The 18,246-nt window shown below is 43.0% G+C and overlaps 1 protein-coding gene across 1 annotated transcript; it reads right to left on the bottom strand.

The window, feature by feature from the left end:
* Positions 1-262: 262 nt before the first annotated feature.
* On the bottom strand, positions 263-16,717 carry LOC311231726 (uncharacterized protein; the record flags this gene model as incomplete). Its single annotated transcript, XM_084318351.1, has 5 exons — positions 16,375-16,717; positions 16,167-16,287; positions 11,452-12,120; positions 11,222-11,335; positions 263-427 (listed from the first exon to the last, which is right to left on the bottom strand). Exons 1-5 carry the CDS (start codon positions 16,443-16,445, stop codon positions 263-265), a joined length of 1,140 nt encoding a protein of 379 aa, XP_084174477.1. The 5' UTR covers positions 16,446-16,717.
* Between the last annotated feature and the right edge of the window lie 1,529 nt (positions 16,718-18,246).

Below are 18,246 nucleotides of genomic sequence, written 5' to 3'. Positions count from 1 at the left end.
AAAACACCTCTCTCATCATAAACTTTTCTTCCCCAAACTAACGGTAACTTTTTCTCCGTCCCAATACGTGGGTGCGTGGCCTCGCGCTGTATACTGCGTGCGATACAAGGAGCATACAAAAAGGGCGAATAACAGGTCAACAGTAAATATATAAGGTATAGAAAATAATAAACGTGGAGTTTAGGTGATAGCCTAATCTACCTTTTTGTTGAACTAATTCTAATTATTAATCTGGACCTTCAGAACAGTTACTGTGTAAGAGTTAATACAATACGTCAAACATTTTCCAGTTTTTCTCTAAAAGGATATTGTGCATGTATGGGCAGCTTTCCCCTTTAGTGCAGAATCCTTGGACATAGAATTTGCACACTTCTTTGATGAGGTCGTTGTGAAAGTCCTTAGCATGCTCCAGCTGACACTCATCACCCTATATGCAAAAAAAGAAAAAGGAAAATGTTGAAGATATGAGTGTTTGTTTTGTGTGTGCATGTTACAGTAGAAATGTGGGCACGGTATTCCCAGGAAATCTGTACATTCGCAGACACCGCTGTTAATGTGCAAATTAACCAGTTAATGTGCCCATTCCACGAAATGTGGGTGGAAAACAGCCCACGTTTCTTGGTGGGACGGTAAATCTGGGTAGAAAATGCTTACCAGTGATGGAGGAGTTTGCATGTTTTATTTAGATAAATAAATCAGATCAAGATAATCAGCCACAAGTGTTCACTATAGCAGAGCCTTATTAGATTAGATTCAAATGTATTAAGAGATTATTGGCCTTCTTTCAAATGAAAGGCCTAATTATTAAAGGCTAGCATATACGCATCTAAACCTTCTTATGAATACATCGGTGTAAAACTGGGTGGTTTGATCTCTATTTTCATGAACATAAGACGTCAATCTTTTGCTAGTATAGACACATAGCTCTGTCTGCTATAACCCATAAACCTAAAGGTGACAGTGGATCAGGAGGTAGAGCGGCTGTCTGGTAATCACAAGGTTCCTGGTTCCGGCTCCTCCTGAGCAGTGTGTCAAAGTGTCCTTGAGCAAGACACTTAACCCTCAACTGCTCCCAATGAGCAGGTTGGCACCTTGCATGGTTGCCTTCGCCGTCTGTGTGTGAATGGGTGAGTGTTGTGAAGCACTTTGGATAAAAGCGCTAGATACATTCAGCTGACGCTTTTATCAAAAGCGACTTACAAGTTCTGTACGACAAGTCAGCAGGAAGGTTACAACTCTTACAGCTGAGTAACAATGTTCATCAAATGCAGTCCATTTACCATTTATAAATCAGCATACCCACATTGGCCAAATTGCATTGCGCATTTATAATTTGTTAGATCATTTTATTGGGGTTTTGAATAGTCACCCCTACAGCTTCCTCCACCAGAAGTGACGAGGCCTCTTCCATTGGCCCTGGCTGCACCTATTCCTGCCCACTCCAGATTATCCACCCCTCCCACGAGCGGTTTAGAGCCCTCAATCAGAACGCGCTCTTCCCACCCAAGTCGCCTGCCGCTCTCCCCCTCCAATCAGGCTGTGGCGCTGAAGCAGCCTCGACACGCAGCAGTCATCTTCTCTCGCCCCTCCCCGCGAGTGCAGGGGTGCAGCACCTCTTTCAAAAACGCTCACCATCTACACTATATAATCACAGTCCAGACAGTGTAGGTGTACTTCCCCCACTTCCAAAAACAGCACTAACCACCAACCTCCAACATGACAAAGTATGTAGTCCAGGGTAAACACACCCATCTTCAGTTTACCCAATCTCCGGTTATAAATCTTGATGTTTGAAATGTCAGTATAGATTATGGCATGTAGTATGAAATGGGGTCTTTTTGAGAAATCAAACAAATAGGACTTCTACTCTGAGGAAATTTACCCATCTCAAAACCTGCCCCATCTCAAAACCTGCCCTCTTTTCTCATCGTCCAATCACAAGGGTTGCTTTCCTCTGACAAACTTGATGTGATTGGAGGATCAAGAAAAGAGGGCGGGTTTGAGATAAGTCAATTATTGCCATTGCTGTGATCACCCAGTTTAGTTTGCCACCTTTAATTTTACAACTGCACCAGACGAAATCTATCCCCTGCACAACAGGATTCCTTTAAGCGCCTAACCCCAATTCTCTGTCGTGTGCTACAATCTAGGGCTGACCTTCGAAGCTTTTTTTGGCAATCGAAGCTTCAGGGCCGAGCTTCGATTTTAATTCGAAGCTTCGGGGGAAAAAAATTATAATAAAAAGCTTTTTCTTTTTTTTAATCTTATGTTGTGGGACTTGTACAGCACTTTGGTAAACGTTGGTGTTTTTAAATGTGCTCTATAAATAAAGTGGATTGGATTAATGAATTAAGTAGCCCCTTTCGTGACTGACGCAGCCAACAAGGTTTCACTCGGCTGTGTGATTTAATTCAAGGTGGATCGCTGTTGTCGTTTGAACAACTTCAGATTTCATGGGAACTACCAATCCCCCAAATCAAGAATGTTTAAGATGAATGAAGTAAGATTTTGATTATTTGAAATATGGCCTGTGTAGACTAAACTATGCACAGAATTATGTCAGTCTACAAGGTCCGGATTCTACATGGTCCGGCAATGTAGACCTTGTAGACTCCACTACAGACCAATTATCAGTGAATGTTCATGCATTTTTAAGAAGGGCTACTTCCACAAAAAAACAAAACTCACCAAAACATCTCAGTAGCACCTTATCTAAATGTTCTATTTCATATATGGAGATTCATATTTATTTATGTATTGCATGCATTTCTACATTTTATTTCCTATTTTCTTTATTCATCCCAGTATCTTTCTTTCTTATGTGTGGAATTCTACAAGGCATGTAGGTGTATGTGTTTGAGGATGATAGTGATGATATAATTTGGGCAGTGCTGAGCTGGGTTACTTTCCTCCAGTGTATTTGTCCCCCGGCCCCACCCAATGGCCCCATGCGCGCGCACACACACAAAAAGCGAAGAAAAAAAATCGATATTTTTTTTATGTTCGAAGCTTGTGCCATCGAACGAAGCTTCGAAGTATTTAAGACAGCCCTACTACAATCCTACATTAATATTTCCCATTTGTCAATTGGTACATCTAGATCTCGAAAAAGGAACTTGGCAGGTAGTGTGCAGAATATTGTAAGGAGTCTCTGAAATGTCCGAAAACGCATGGAGCGTTTCATCATGCAGGGTCATTAGAAAACACATGGAGCGTTTCCGGTTTGACTGCGGAAGAACATGGCTGCTTAACTTGCGAGCTCCCCGACAGCAAAATGATATAGCCCCGGAAAACATTTATTAACAGCACCAGGGTATATATTTAATAGGGATGAAAGAAGGGGCTATCACGAGACGTAGGGCGAACACGATTACAACTGAAAAGGACGACGGAATGGCAGAGAATGACGACGTAACGGGAGGAAAAGATGGCGACGATGACTGTGAACGAGAGGCCACGCTGTTGAACATATACAAGGAGCTCAAAGACTTCAAAAAAGACAATGAGCGTCAATTTCGGGAAATAAAGAATGATATGAACAGAATGAACGACAGGCTCGGTGAAACGGAGGGGAGAATCGGAGAAAATGAAAATGTGCTTGATGCGGCGACGGTTTTAATCAAGAAACTGATACAGAGGCAGGCCGACATGGAGGCTAAACTGCTCGACCAAGAGGGCAGAACGAGGAGAGAGAACCTGCGGGTGTATGGTATCCCAGAGGAGAAAGAGGGAAAGGACATGCATGGATTTCTAGACGGCCTGTTTAAGGACGCACTCGGCCTGCCTCATGACATGGATCTTCGTATCGAACGAGCACACCGGGCATTGGCCCCAAGGCCTAACAACCCGCAGCTGAAGCCACGGTCAATCGTGGTTAAGTTTGGGAGTTACAAAATGAAGGAAGAGATAATACGCTGAACGTGGCAGAAGAAAAACGTCTCATGTGACAACGAACGCTTCTATGTCGACCATGACTTCCCCACTGAAATACTGAAGAAGCGAGGAGAATATGCCGAGGCCAAGAGAATAATGAAGGAGAAGAATCTCAAGTTCCAGACACCGTATCCAGCGAAGATGAGGGTATTCTACGAGGATGGCACCCGCCTGTACCAGAGCGCAGCGGAGGCGACGGCGGATATGGCAAAACGTGGATTCAAGATCACCGTGGTGAACCCGACTACCGACCCGGATCAAGAGGAGATACTGCAGCTGTCTACCTGGCAGACAGTGGGAAGAAAACGGGGACCGGGGGACGACATGCAGGCGACAGGGACTGAAGGCCCCGCACAGCAGGGCAATGGACATCACGGATACCGGGAGAAACTACAGGGATTCAGACGGGGACAGTCGGAGGCGGACAATTAAGATAAAGTTCATGAAGCGCATGGATACAGATAAGTCACAGGGGCATCGTCATAGAATAAATAACATCACAAAATGCCAATATGTATATATAAAAAAAAAAAAAAAAAAAGTGATTAAAAAAAAAAAAAAAAGAAAGATGTGAAATGAGAATAGAGGGCAATGAATAGGAGAGTATGCTAAAAATGTGGGAGGGGAAATATCCCGGATGGATAAAGAAAAAGTATAACGAAATGAACCACAGTCCATTATGGCTATGTCATAGAAGTTACAATGTACCAATATATATCTAAGAGGTATACAAATGTTAATTGTTGGAAGAGGGGGGGAAAAAACGTTACCGTTTTGACAAGTTCAGTTGATCGCACTGTATATAGATTACAGTGTGAGCCATACGTTACATCAGGGTATACAAAATAGTAGGGGCACAGTTTTGGGCAACCTGCCTTGTGCCATATGCACTCCTCCGTTAGTCGAGGGGGACCAAGGTGCACGGGTGAGTATCGATCTCACCCTCGGTACAATTGTTCTATCTGGGGTCCTATCGAACGTAGCTTGGGTAAATGTGGGGGGGGGGAAATGTATTTATGTTTTTATATGTTCTTTTTTATTTCATTGTGTACTATACTATTGTATATATATCTTCACAGTCTCAGGTTCTAGATATAGAAATGTGGGAGATTGCGCCCCAGACATAGAGGTACTACGTCCTGGATTGCACAGGGGAGATACATTACGAGGAATATGGGGCTGATTAAAATAGTATCGTGGAATATAGACGGATGTCATCATCCCATTAAGAGAAAAAAGATACTGACGTTCTTGAAACAAAAAAAGACGGATATTGCACTAATTCAGGAATCGCACCTGGATGAGGAGGAGTCGGCCAAGCTTAAGAGGGATTGGGTGGGACAAATATTCTATAGTACGTTCTCTTCTAGGAAGAGGGGGGTGGCAATATTGGTGAGAAAAAACATAGACGTAAAGGTGCACAATAGTTTCTTACATGATGAGGGAAGATGGGTTATACTGGATGCTGATTTAGAGGGACAGAGGACTACCTTAGCTAATATATATGCGCCCAACGGGTCGTCCTCAGACTTTTTCCATGAAGTATGTGAGGTGATCAGGAAAATAGGGAATAGCAACGTAATCATAGGGATTAGGGGGGGACTTCAACCTGGTTGGAAACACCTTAATGGACAAATCGTATCAACCCAGGACCGCTGACAACGCAGGGAGACTGGCGGTTGGTGTACTGATAGAGGAATTGGGTCTAGTGGATATTTGGAGGGTTATGAACCCACAGGAAAGAGACTACACGTTTTACTCTCACCCGCATTCCTCATACTCTAGAATAGATTATTTCCTGATCTCTAGCGCACTGGTAGAACAAGTAGCAGATACTGGGATAGGGAACATTGTAATATCTGACCATGCTCCGGTTGATTTAGTGATCACATCCATGGAGGAAGGGCAACGATCTCGGAGATGGCGATTCAATAACCTGATGTTAAATGATGAAGGATCGTGTGCATACATTAGAACTATATTTAAGGAATTCTGGGAACTTAATGAAGGGTCAATAGATGATAGTGGCATAATGTGGGACACATGTAAAGCTTACATGAGAGGACGACTCATACAATACGGTGCAATACTAAAAAGGGCAGAGAAACAAAAAATGACAGCGTTAGATGAGGAAATTAAAATACTCTCGAAACAGCAGTCAGAGACCAGACCCAGAAACGTGGAGAAACCTAAACAAATCCAAATACGAATTGAACAACATATATCAAAAGAAGGCTGAATATGCGTTATTTAGGACCAACAAAAGATATTATGAACAAGGGGAGAGAGCGGGTAAAATACTAGCGAATCGGGTTAAACAAATGCAAAATCAAATTATTATATCCTCAATTCGTAATAAAGATGACAAGATTATTACAGACAAAAAGGAAATTAATAATGTTTTCAGGTGCTTCTACCAGGATTTATGTACCCCACAGAAGGCGGTGGATCAGGTAAAACTGGACGCGTTCGACAAAATCAAATTACTGTTGTTATCGAAACAAGTAAAATCAATGGAGGGGGGGGTCTCGATAGAGGAAATACACGCGGCAATCAACAGCCTTAAATTGGGTAAAGCACCAGGAGACGACGGGTTTACTCCCGATTTCTACAAACAATTCAGTGATATAATCGCTCCGAGACTATTAAAAGTATATCAAGATTCATTGTTAAAAGGGGGATTGCCCACTAGCTTGAGATCGGCCACTATTACGTTGCTACAGAAAAAGGGCAAAGACCCTCAATACTGTGGAAACTATAGGCCTATATCCCTGAGCAATTTGGAAGAAAAAGTATTGGCAAAGATACTTGCGAATAGAATAGAAGATGTACTACCAACTTTGGTGCATTCAGATCAAGTGGGCTTTGTGAAGGGGAGAAACTCAGCTGATAATATCCGCAGACTCCTACACATAATGTGGAAGGTCAGGAATTATACAGAACCTACAGTGGCCTTCTCATTGGACGCCGAAAAGGTCTTTGATAGGTGGAAAGGCAAGGGGGACGAGGCAAGGTTCTCCGCTTTCTCCCCAAATGTTTGCGCTCTTCCTCGAACCACTTGCTATCTAGGGATGGGTACCGAATTCGGTACTTTTGAGGTACCGAACCGAAACACGTCGGTACTACCGAGTATCGAATCAAGTGAGAAACCGAAAAAAAAATTAAAAAAAAAATTAAAAAAAAATATTTTTTTTACTTTTTTTTTTTTTTTACTTTTTTCTTTTCATGTCAACGTTCACACGCACAATATATGCTTACCTAGGATTTGACTTGATTCAACAACAAAGCAGTCGGAGCAATGACAAGCCGAAAACTGTCGAAATTGGAAGTTTGGATTTTTTTTTTTACGACTGAGGTAGGTAAATTAAATTTATTGAGACTAAAGTACCGAAAAAAGGTACCGTTGGGTACCGGTATCGATTCACAGGTACCGGTATCGGTTCAAATGTGAAAGGTACCCATCCCTATTGCTATCGCACTAAGGACTAATCAAGACATCAAAAGGGTAATAGCGGGGCAGGTAGAACATAAATTATTTTTATATGCGGACGATATCTTATTGGTATCCAGCAATCCCCAAACAGCAGCTGGAGTCATTGGAACTATTATCGAGTCCTTCTCCGAAATATCTGGATACACAATCAACTGGAGCAAGTCAGAAGCAATGCCTCTCTCTAAATGTTGTCCCCCTGCTATCAGGAGGGGGTGGCAATACAGATGGATGCCGTCAGGGTTGATATACCTAGGAATAAAGCTGATCCCAGGTCTGAAAGAGTTAATGCAAGCCAATATTGCCCCTATAATCGAACACATTAGTGCTCCGACCCAGAATTGGGCCAAGATGAATATGTCCCTCCTGGAGAAGATAAACTTAGTAAAAATGATATTGGCTCCCAAATTAAATTATATCCTATATATGCTGCCGCTGACTCTCCCGACCCAGTTACTCAAACAGTATGACAAAGTCATTAATGTATATTTGTGGGGGGGCAAAAGGCCACTATTTGGTCGGGCCAAAATGTATGCAACAAAGGAAAATGGCGGCTTATCCCTGCCTAAGCTAGACTGGTATCACTATGCGTTCTCGCTCTCCCAGCTCTCCAAATTGAATCACTCGACTGAGGAGGCACCTGCTTGGGTCAAGATAGAGGAGGAAATGGTGTATCCCTCGTCTCTGGAATCCTTTCTGACACAATCAGACAGACCTATACCTCTTAAGAACCATCTAATGGCGTTTGCCAGGGAAACTTGGAATCAGTCGCACAGGCTGACTGGTGATAGCCCATATCTGACTACAAGAGCCTCTATATGGTATAATAAAAAACTAAAGATTGGTAAGAAATCAGTCATATGGGACGACTGGATTAAAAGGGGGATACATGTACTAGGTGATATAGCCGGGGAAGATGGGGTTTTACCTTTTGAGGATATTAAAGAGGATTTTGGTATAGATAATAAAAACGTCTATAAATTCCTACAGATTAGACATTGTATATCGTCATCAATGGGAGGGCCAAAGTGTGGCCCGATTACTGCAATTCAAGAAATATTTTATAAAGGATGGCATAGGAAAGGCGGTGCGTCAAGATTCTATGATGTTATAAGAGAATACAATGCACCCAAGTTGGCGGGTCTGAGGCTGAGCTGGGAGAACGATGTACGTGAGGATATTACTGAGGAAATGTGGGAGAAGCTGGTGTCCAAATGGGGTAAATTCTCTCGGGAGGCGCAATCACAACTTATTTTTTACAAAGTGTTGAACAGAAGCTATTGGACGCCTAGTAAACTGGCCAGACTGAAATTAAGGGACAGTGACATCTGCTGGAGATGTGAGAAGGAGACAGGCACTTTACTACACATGCTATACGAATGTGAGAAGGTCGGGAAAATGTGGGATCAAATTGTGATATTCCCAAGTAAGGTTCTGAATGTGAAGATAAATAACGCCCCAATGGCATGTGTTTTGGGTATAGTACCGAAAGGGATTAAACTGCCTAAATACCGGGGAATGTGGTATAGAATGGCCATGATATCAGGATGTAGAATTGCATTACGACATTGGAAATCACCTGTTGATATTACTTTTAAAGAATGGATGGAACTAATGTTCCGGACAGCATCATATGAAAGGGTGACATATAGAGTCGCAGGAAGAGAGGATATCTTCGCTGAGGTATGGGACAGTTTTCTACACCTGACTGAACGGTCTGGGGATGAATGATTAAGGTGGGGTTTCAGTATTATCAATGATGAAGGTGAAAAATGGGATCTGACCTGATGGTACCTATACTTTATATTGTATTATGTATGTATATGCATTAACATATATGCATCTTGGTTATATATGCACATATAGTAATGTTTTTTTTTGTAAGTATTTTTTATAATTTCCATGTCTGTTTTTGGTATGTCTGTACAAGTCTTTTGTATGTTTTATATGTCTATACGAAAAAGAAAAAAAAACAAATCTTGGAATTTGCATATTATGCTGTTGAAATATATCTTTGAATATTTGTAAGATTTGTGCAAAAATAATAAAAAATAAAAAAATAAAAACACATGGAGCGTGTCGTCATGCGGGTCGTTAGAAAACACATGGAGCGTGTCGTCATGCGGGTCGTTAGAAAACACATGGAGCGTTTCATCATGCAGGGTCATTAGAAAACACATGGAGCGTTTCATCATGCAGGGTCATTAGAAAACACATGGAGCGTTTCATCATGCAGGGTCGTTAGAAAACACATGGAGCGTGTCGTCATGCGGGTCGTTAGAAAACACATGGAGCGTTTCATCATGCAGGGTCGTTAGAAAACACATGGAGCGTGTCGTCATGCGGGTCGTTAGAAAACACATGGAGCGTGTCGTCATGCGGGTCGTTAGAAAACACATGGAGCGTTTCATCATGCAGGGTCATTAGAAAACACATGGAGCGTTTCATCATGCAGGGTCATTAGAAAACACATGGAGCGTGTCGTCATGCGGGTCGTTAGAAAACACATGGAGCGTTTCTTCATGCAGGGTCATTAGAAAACACATGGAGCGTTTCGTCATGCAGGGTCATTAGAAAACATATGGAGCGTTTCGTCATATGCAGGGTCATTAGAAAACACATGGAGCGTTTCGTCATGCAGGGTCATTAGAAAACATATGGAGCGTTTCGTCATATGCAGGGTCATTAGAAAACACATGGAGCGTTTCGTCATGCAGGGTCATTAGAAAACACATGGAGCTTTTCGTCATGCAGGGTCATTAGAAAACACATGGAGCGTTTCGTCATGCAGGGTCATTAGAAAACACGAGCGTTTCATCATGCAGGGTCATTAGAAAACGCGAGCGTTTAGTCATATGCAGGGTCGTTAGAAAACACATGGAGCGCGTTACGTCATACGGGGTTGTTAGAAAACATGTGGAGAGCGTTTCGTCATTCAGGGTTGTTAGAAAACACAAGCCTTTCATCATGCGGGGTCATTAGAAAATATGTGGAGAGCGTTTTGTCATGCAGGGTCGTTAGAAAACACAAGCGTTTCATCATGCAGGGTCATTAGAAAACATGTGGAGAGCGTTTCGTCATGCAAGATCATTAGAAAACACATGGAGCGTTTCGTCATGCAGGGTTGTTAGAAAACACGGGCATTTCGTCATGCGGGGTCATTAGAAAACGTGGAGTGTTTCATCATGCAGGGTCGTTAGAAAACATGTGGAGAGCGTTTTGTCATGCAGGGTCATTAGAAAACACAAGCGTTTCGTCATGCAGGGTCGTTAGAAAACACGAGCGTTTCGTCATGCAGAGTCGTTAGAAAACACATGGAGAGCGTTACGTCATACGGGGTCATTAGAACACATGGAGCGTTTCATCATGCAGTTTTTTTATTTGATCCAGATTTTGTCCTCCAGTGGATGCATGAAGCGACTCTGTGCGAAAAAAGGTGTAGATGTGTGCTTGCACGTCACAATTACACCTTTGATTCTAAAGCATAAAACATCATGTAAATCCATGGGGCCAAACAAAGGCACTACGATGACAAAACTCTCTGGCTAATATCCTGGTCTGATAAATACAAGCCATAACATGCGGTCGGGTTCTGTTGCTGCAGTGAGCATTTTCTACCCAACTGCCATCCCAACAGGAAATGTGAGGTTTCACCAACATTAAAAAAAATTATAAAAAAAGAATCTGGGAATTGGTGGATGTATAGATTGCCCAGAAAATTTACATAATCACAGTTTAACCACACACATATATATATATATATACACACGTTTCCAATAAAGAAGAAGCATAACCTGCCTTGTTGCATCTTCCGAACACGAAGTGCCGACAGATTAACCGCCCATCTACCTCCAAAGCATTCTGGTCCTTGAACTCCTGCGTCATGGCCCTCTTCTGCTCTCCTGGGACGGACTGTTAAGAGGGAGTAAAATTTTCATAATGAGGGATTTACAATATACTCAAATAAAAAAGAATAACAGAATGTAAACGGTTTTGAAGAAGAATTCTCTTTAGAAACGATACGATGCCTGGTTGAAATGTTCAGGACGTCCCATCTGGTCCGTCCTACTTCCACCGATCTTGGGCCAATCGTCTTTCACAGGTACACCTCTGCCTCGAACCGTACGGCCGCGGTTCCTGCCAACGTTCTTGTAACAATTACTGGCGCCTCCTCCTCCTCTGCCTCTGAAATGAAAATCTCTCCCATACATTCCCTGATGATGCACTCTAGAATGGCCCCCTCTATCACTCTGACTGTGTTGATTTGAATGGCACGTCTTCATCTTACGCTGCAAGTATTCATTCTCCTTCTTCATGGCCTTCTCTGCATGATTGCCGTGGCAATAGACATCAAGTTCTTTGTTGAAGTCGAGACTAGCGCCTCCTCCTCCTCTGAAATGAGAATCTCTCCCATACATTGTCCGATGACGCCCTCTAGAATGGCCCCCTCTATCACTCTGACTGTGTTGATTTGAATCGCATGTCTTCATCTTATGCTGCAAGTATTCATTCTCCTTCTTCATGGCCTCCTCTGCATGATTGCCGTGGCAATAGACATCAAGTTCTTTGTTGAAGTCGAGACTCGGTTGCTCATAACCACACTTCACCATATGATGGTCTTTGGCCTCGCCGTCATAGTCTCTGTAAGACCATGGAGCTTCAAGAGTCTTGGCTCTCTTGGCTCTGTCAGACTTGTTCTGTGGAAGAGAAACAGATTATTTAATCTTCATAATTTCTCATTTAATAATTTTTCTTCATATATTCTTTAATTATTCCTCCTGACACATTGAGGAGTAGACCCACATTTAACCATAAAATCTATTTGTGAAAAAAAAGAGGAAACAATTAAGTAGAGACAGACAAACAACAAATAAAAGTCAATCAATCTAAACATTTACAATGGAACACAGCAAGATTTTTTAATAATATATCTTTGAATTGACCAGGGCTAAAAGTGTATTTCTTTTTCAAATGCACATCATTTTAATGAGGATAGAATTGCAGTGAAATTAAAACATAAAATACCTATTCAATAGCAGGCTAAGTCGCATTTTGTGGGAGAGGAAATGCTTGTAAATAGGACAGATATGGTCACTGTTTGAGAGTTTACACTCTGGAAAGCATGAACGGTGCAGACAGAGGGCTGCTTGGTTGGAGTACACAGGCCATGTCAGACAAGCACTTTACAAATCAGAAGTCAAGCTTACCAGTGCTGTGTCTAATTGAGTCAGAGTAGCACTGGTGATATTGGTGGAAATATTCTGGCCTTTTAAATGTAACTGCAAAAAGTATCAAGCTGCAGCCGTGCAGTAAAACAAGCCCTACCTGCAAGCCCTAAACGCAAAAAATCTATGGACTAAAGATGCGTGCAAAACAGTTTAGAGCCTTGGGATATGTGTGAGATTATGTGCAAAATAAATCTCAAAGACACTCTCGTCACGAGACCGCCGCCATCTTAGTTTAGGCCCGGGGACAACCAACAGGTGTGTACGTGCAAAAGTGAGCTCCGTTTTTAAATAGTAGTAACATAAACATGAAAAAGGCATGTAGGCAGGGAGCGAAATTAACTTTTTGACTCACCGGCCAGTGGCGGGTAGATGGGAAGAATCTACCCGCCAAGCATATTTCTTACCCGCCAACTTTTTTTTGATAACATTTTTTTTTATTATTATTTTATATAGATTTTTTTTTAATAAAATATATATATTATATAATCATACTTGTGATTGTGTTATCTGCGAGACATCGCCACCTCGCTGTCTGCAAACAGCTCCACTGTCTGTGTCTATACTCGAGTGGCCTCCAGCTCCAGCAAGGATTCTCCGGGGGTGCAGCTGGACCCTAAACGCTACATTCAGCATGCAAAAGAATTCTCTGGCGCTGCACCTGGACCCTAGTCAGCAGCCCTCACTCATGCGATGTAAACCAGGGACTCGAATACGCATGTTGTTGTTGTAGGACATTGATGCCAAGAGCTATCTGTAGCTACTGCTGGATGGCGTTGGGACAACGCCTCAGTGAACTATTTAGTTTACTGCAACATTTCGTAGTGACTAGTTACCTAGCCAACGGAGGTATTATGCACTGGACTATTGCTGGAGGATTTGTTGATGTCGGGAGCTATCCGTAGCTAGCCGGCTGGATAACGTTACACAATGCCTCGTGTATTAAACTAAGTGAATAGTTGACTGGGTCATTTTGTAACGGTAGCTAACGTTATCTCACGAAGGTCCCACACCGACTAGACTAACGTCACGGTGAGGCAATAGCCTCTGTTTACATGCAGGCATACAGGGGTAGGAGCAGCAGTGCTAACTAACGTCACGGTGACTCGGAGGCAATAGCCTCTGTTTACATGCAGGCATACAGAAACAGGTGGGGAGGGGGTAGCAGCAGCAGTGCGCGGTGCGCGCTTCATGTCTGCTGAGACAGCGAGTGAGAACTCCGCTAAAGAATTGGATCATGATTTTCGGTTTTCACATGACTATTTGATTGCCCGTCACACGGCGCTCAGACGTCTCAGTGGGAGGCGCCAAACGTAAAAACTGAGCGCAAATGGCGGGTGGCGCTCTCTAGTTTCGGTCCCTGCATGTAGGCTACTTGAAGCCTCCAGTGCACATACACTGAGAATGGACTATATGGCGAAGTAGCTAGCAGCTAACATGTATCTGCTGTTTACAGCATCACAGCCAATAATTAATTTACGATATAAATATTTGTTCCTTATTCTCACCGGTTATGAAATGGGTAGAGCAGACATACGTATGATTTGACTTGGTGGATCAGTGTCTGCTTTGATCGACTCTCCCGTCTGCGTATAATGTGTGCCCTCTTGATAGCCGCCAGTCATGCCCTCTAGAATGGCCCCCTCTATCACTCTGATACTCTGACAACCTAGGATGGCTTAGAGTAGTAGACGACAGAGAGTACAGCAACTTAACTTGCAATGGGCCTGGTCTACAAGATACACTACACACACCACTAAGGTAGTGGTACCCATGTACATGTCAAAATACTTCCCAAAGGTCAGTGAATTACCACGACACTAGAGGGAGCTCCACAAATCATGTTAAACCCAGATTCGGCTCAAACAAGGAACTAAACACGTTTCGCAATTATGCCACATCAATGTGGAACGCCCTACCCACAGCTGTAAAGGAATGCGAATCACTAGCCACCTTCAAAACCACTCTCAAAGAGCACCTACGGGAGACTGCAATTCGAAACTGGCCCCTGTAAATGTCCGAACCCAACCCCCTCCAATGTACAGTTTTCGCCTTTTGAGGTGCTTTGATACCATGAGGTACAAGCATAGTTGTAGTACCCTTGAATGAGTGCTCCTGCCAGAGTCTTCAGGGTATTCTTGTTTACCAGAGAGGAGATCCGGTACAAGAATCTAGTTGGTTTGTTGACTTTTTTTTATTACATTGGATGCCATTTTGTCACAGGAAAGATTTGCCTCTAGGATGGAACCCAGGTATGTAATTTCATCTTTCCTTGTGACAATATTGTCACCCACTATAACTGAGAAGCCATCGGTATTGCTGAGTTTGTTATTTGATCCGAAGAGAATGGACTCTGTTTTACCCAGGTGTAATGATAGTTATTATCAGTGAGCCAGGTGCAGATTCTGACAAGTTCTGAGCTGAGGGTTTTTTCAACCTGTAACTTGTTCTTGTCAGAGACCAGCAGGGCTGAGTCGTCCGCAAACAAGAACAAGTTGCAGTCACAACAAGCTGACGACATGTCATTTGCATAAATTAGGAACAGTAGCGGTCCTAGTATGCTTCCTTGTGGAACACCACAGCTCACTGGGAGGGGGGGGGGGGATAGGGTACCGTTTACCTCCACCATATGTTCTCTCCCCTCCAGGTAGGATTGCATCCAGCTCACTTGACTATCAAAACCAATGGACCTATCTCAAACCCTGCCCTCTTTTCTTGATCCTCCAATCACAACTGTCGCTTACCTTGGACAAACTAGCGACAGTTGTGATTGGAGGATCAAGAAAAGAGGGCAGGGTTTGAGATAGGTCTATTGCTTTTAGCTTGTCAATCAGAATGGAGTGATTGACAGTGTCGAAGGCCTTTTGTAGGTCCAGCATGACCATGCAGCAGTATTTGCCCGCGTCCACCTCTTGTTGTTTGATGTGGTCGTTCAAATAGAGAAGGCATGCGTCAGTGGAGTGGGATGTTCTGAAGCCAGATTGGAATTCGTAGATTAGATTTTTTCCTGCGAGGTTTGATTGATTGAAAACTTTATTAACAGATTGCAGAATGGGTACAGTACAGTACAGCTCAATACATACAATTGTTAAGGGGATGCAGACCAGAGAAAGACTTTCGTCTTGTTTACATCAGGGTCCCCCATTTTCAATTCATCATAACATATATGACACACGACATACAGTTAGACAGTACTGCTACATCTGTACATTTATGACATACCAGATTTGCAAATACAGTACCGTTTGTGATACAAAAAGTGTCCAGAAAAGAGTGTATATACATTTGACGTAGAAACTGTACATTGGAGGAGGTTGGGTAGGTGGGGGGTGAGACTGTACATTGGAGGTGGGGGGGGGGGTACTTTTCGACCTGTTCGTAGACAATTTTTTCCATGACTTTCGAGATGGAGTGAGAATCAGTGAGAATCTAAATATCGTGGTCAGCTTGGGAAACCAATGTGTAAATTATCCATTTTCTGATACTGAAGCAAACTTCTTGTATTCAAATGAAGTCACCTGCTTCGTTCTTTTTGTCTTGTTCTTGGAGTCGCTCTGCTGTTCACTGCGCAATGGTCCCTCTTTGGCAGCATGGTCTTTCTCCATGTCTCGCTCATAATGCTCCAGTTTACCGAGTTTCCTATGAAAACAACAAGTAGCACACACCAATGATAGGCAAACAACCCCAACGAATCGCATTTCAATAATTTCGAACAGGTTTACTTACCTTTCTTGACGGTTGATGCTGGCATCGTCATCAGCAGTAGACAGACTCGTGAACAGGTTTGCAAATGCCATTTTTTTTTTAACTTGGAAAGTGGCCAATTACTTTTTACATATAACTATTGTACTGGAGCTACGCAGTAGGCAAAAATAATATACTTCTAGATTTACACAAACCAAGATATGAGGTAACGTTACGGTAGCGTCACTTAGGTTATGGTGTGTAAAAAACCGATATCTAAAACACATGCTCTGAAGTAATGAGACATATAGCCACGTTTAAACTCGCTGAAAATAAACTTAAAATGATGGTCTGGAACATCTGGTAAATTGTAATTAGCTTAAACAAAACCAAACCAACGCAATCCATGCGGCACTGTCAAATAGGGGCGTGTTGTTTATCCTCTCTACTTCCGTATACGTCACATACGTGTCATACATGGCCAATAGGGGATATCTGCAGAGCCACAGAGCCCAGACGCGGACGGGTTTGAGGCGGGGCTTCGTGGCGTAGACAAGTATAGTGGCCTGGACGCGTGTACCACTTCCGCAACGGATTTGATTTCCGGGGTTGGCCTGATTGGCCGCGACGGCCACGTGACGCGCGTGGCACGCCCCCGCGGCAGCGGCAAGCGCGCTGCTGCTGGAGTTTGATTGATTGATTGATTGATTGAAAAGTTTATTAACAGATTGCAGAATGGGTACAGTACAGTACAGCTCAATACATACAATTGTTAAGAGGATGCAGACCTGAGAAAGACTTTCGTCTTGTTTCCATGACAAGTGTCGAAGGCCTTTTGTAGGTCTAGCATGACCATGCCGCAGTATTTGCCCGCGTCCACCTCTTGCTTGATGTGGTCGTTCAAATAGAGAAGGCATGTGTCAGTGGAGTGGGATGTTCTGAAGCCAGATTGGAATTCGTAGATTAGATTTTTATCCGTAAGGTACTTTTCGACCTGTTCGTATACTATTTTTTCCATGACTTTCGAGATGGATGCAAGGATAGAAACAGGGCGGTAGTTGCCTGGGTCTAATTTGCTGCCCTTTTTGTGCAGGGGTGTTACTCTCGCTATTTTGATGTCCTTGGGGACGTGTCCCTGTTTTATGGAGAGGTTTATTATGTGTGTGATGACTGGGGTGATGGCGGCTGCTGAGTCTCTGAGGAATTTGGAGGGGATGTTGTCATGGCCAGTGGCCTTGTTCGGTTGGAGGGCGCTCAGTTTATTGAGTACCTCATCTGTAGTTACCATTTCCAGTTTGAAATCGTCTTTGTGGACGCCTAGGTTCTTGTAGTATGCTACTATGTGTTCTACCCCATACTGCCCTGAGTGGGAGGGTAGTTTGCTTACCAGTGTTGTGGCTATGTATGTGAAGAAAGTGTTCACTTCGCCTTTCACATCGCTGCTGTTTAATAATATTGTCCCGTTGGCGAAAGCAGGATGAGAGAGCGTAGATTTCAGTGTGTATCATTTAATCATTTATCATTTAACATTTGAAAGGCATACATTGTTGTTGTCATACAGAAGAATACTTTTATCCAAAATGCTTCTTACTGTTACTGTTAGAGACTGTGCTAGACAAATGAATGACTAATTCGGTCAGAAATAGCGTAACTAATAACGTTAGTAAGCACTGCTTATATGCTTATTATGTCTGCGGGGTACAGTAAACGTTTCTCCCGGTACATTCTGAAGAGCACACCGCTGTATGTTGGAGAACCAGCGGTCTTCCGCTCCTCCTCACTCGAGTGAGAGCAAAGCCGTGCGAGGGGGCGGCACCTCGGCACAGCTCAGCCCTGTGTGACGCGAGCAGGAAGGAGGAGATGGGAGTCCTTCCAATCGGAATATGTTGTTTCTTTACACATATGTTGGATTAT

Source organism: Notolepis coatsorum (genome assembly GCF_963971535.1).
Source record: "Notolepis coatsorum genome assembly, chromosome: 7".
Classification (NCBI taxonomy): domain Eukaryota; kingdom Metazoa; phylum Chordata; class Actinopteri; order Aulopiformes; family Paralepididae; genus Notolepis; species Notolepis coatsorum.
This window is presented reverse-complemented; position numbering and strand designations above follow the sequence as displayed.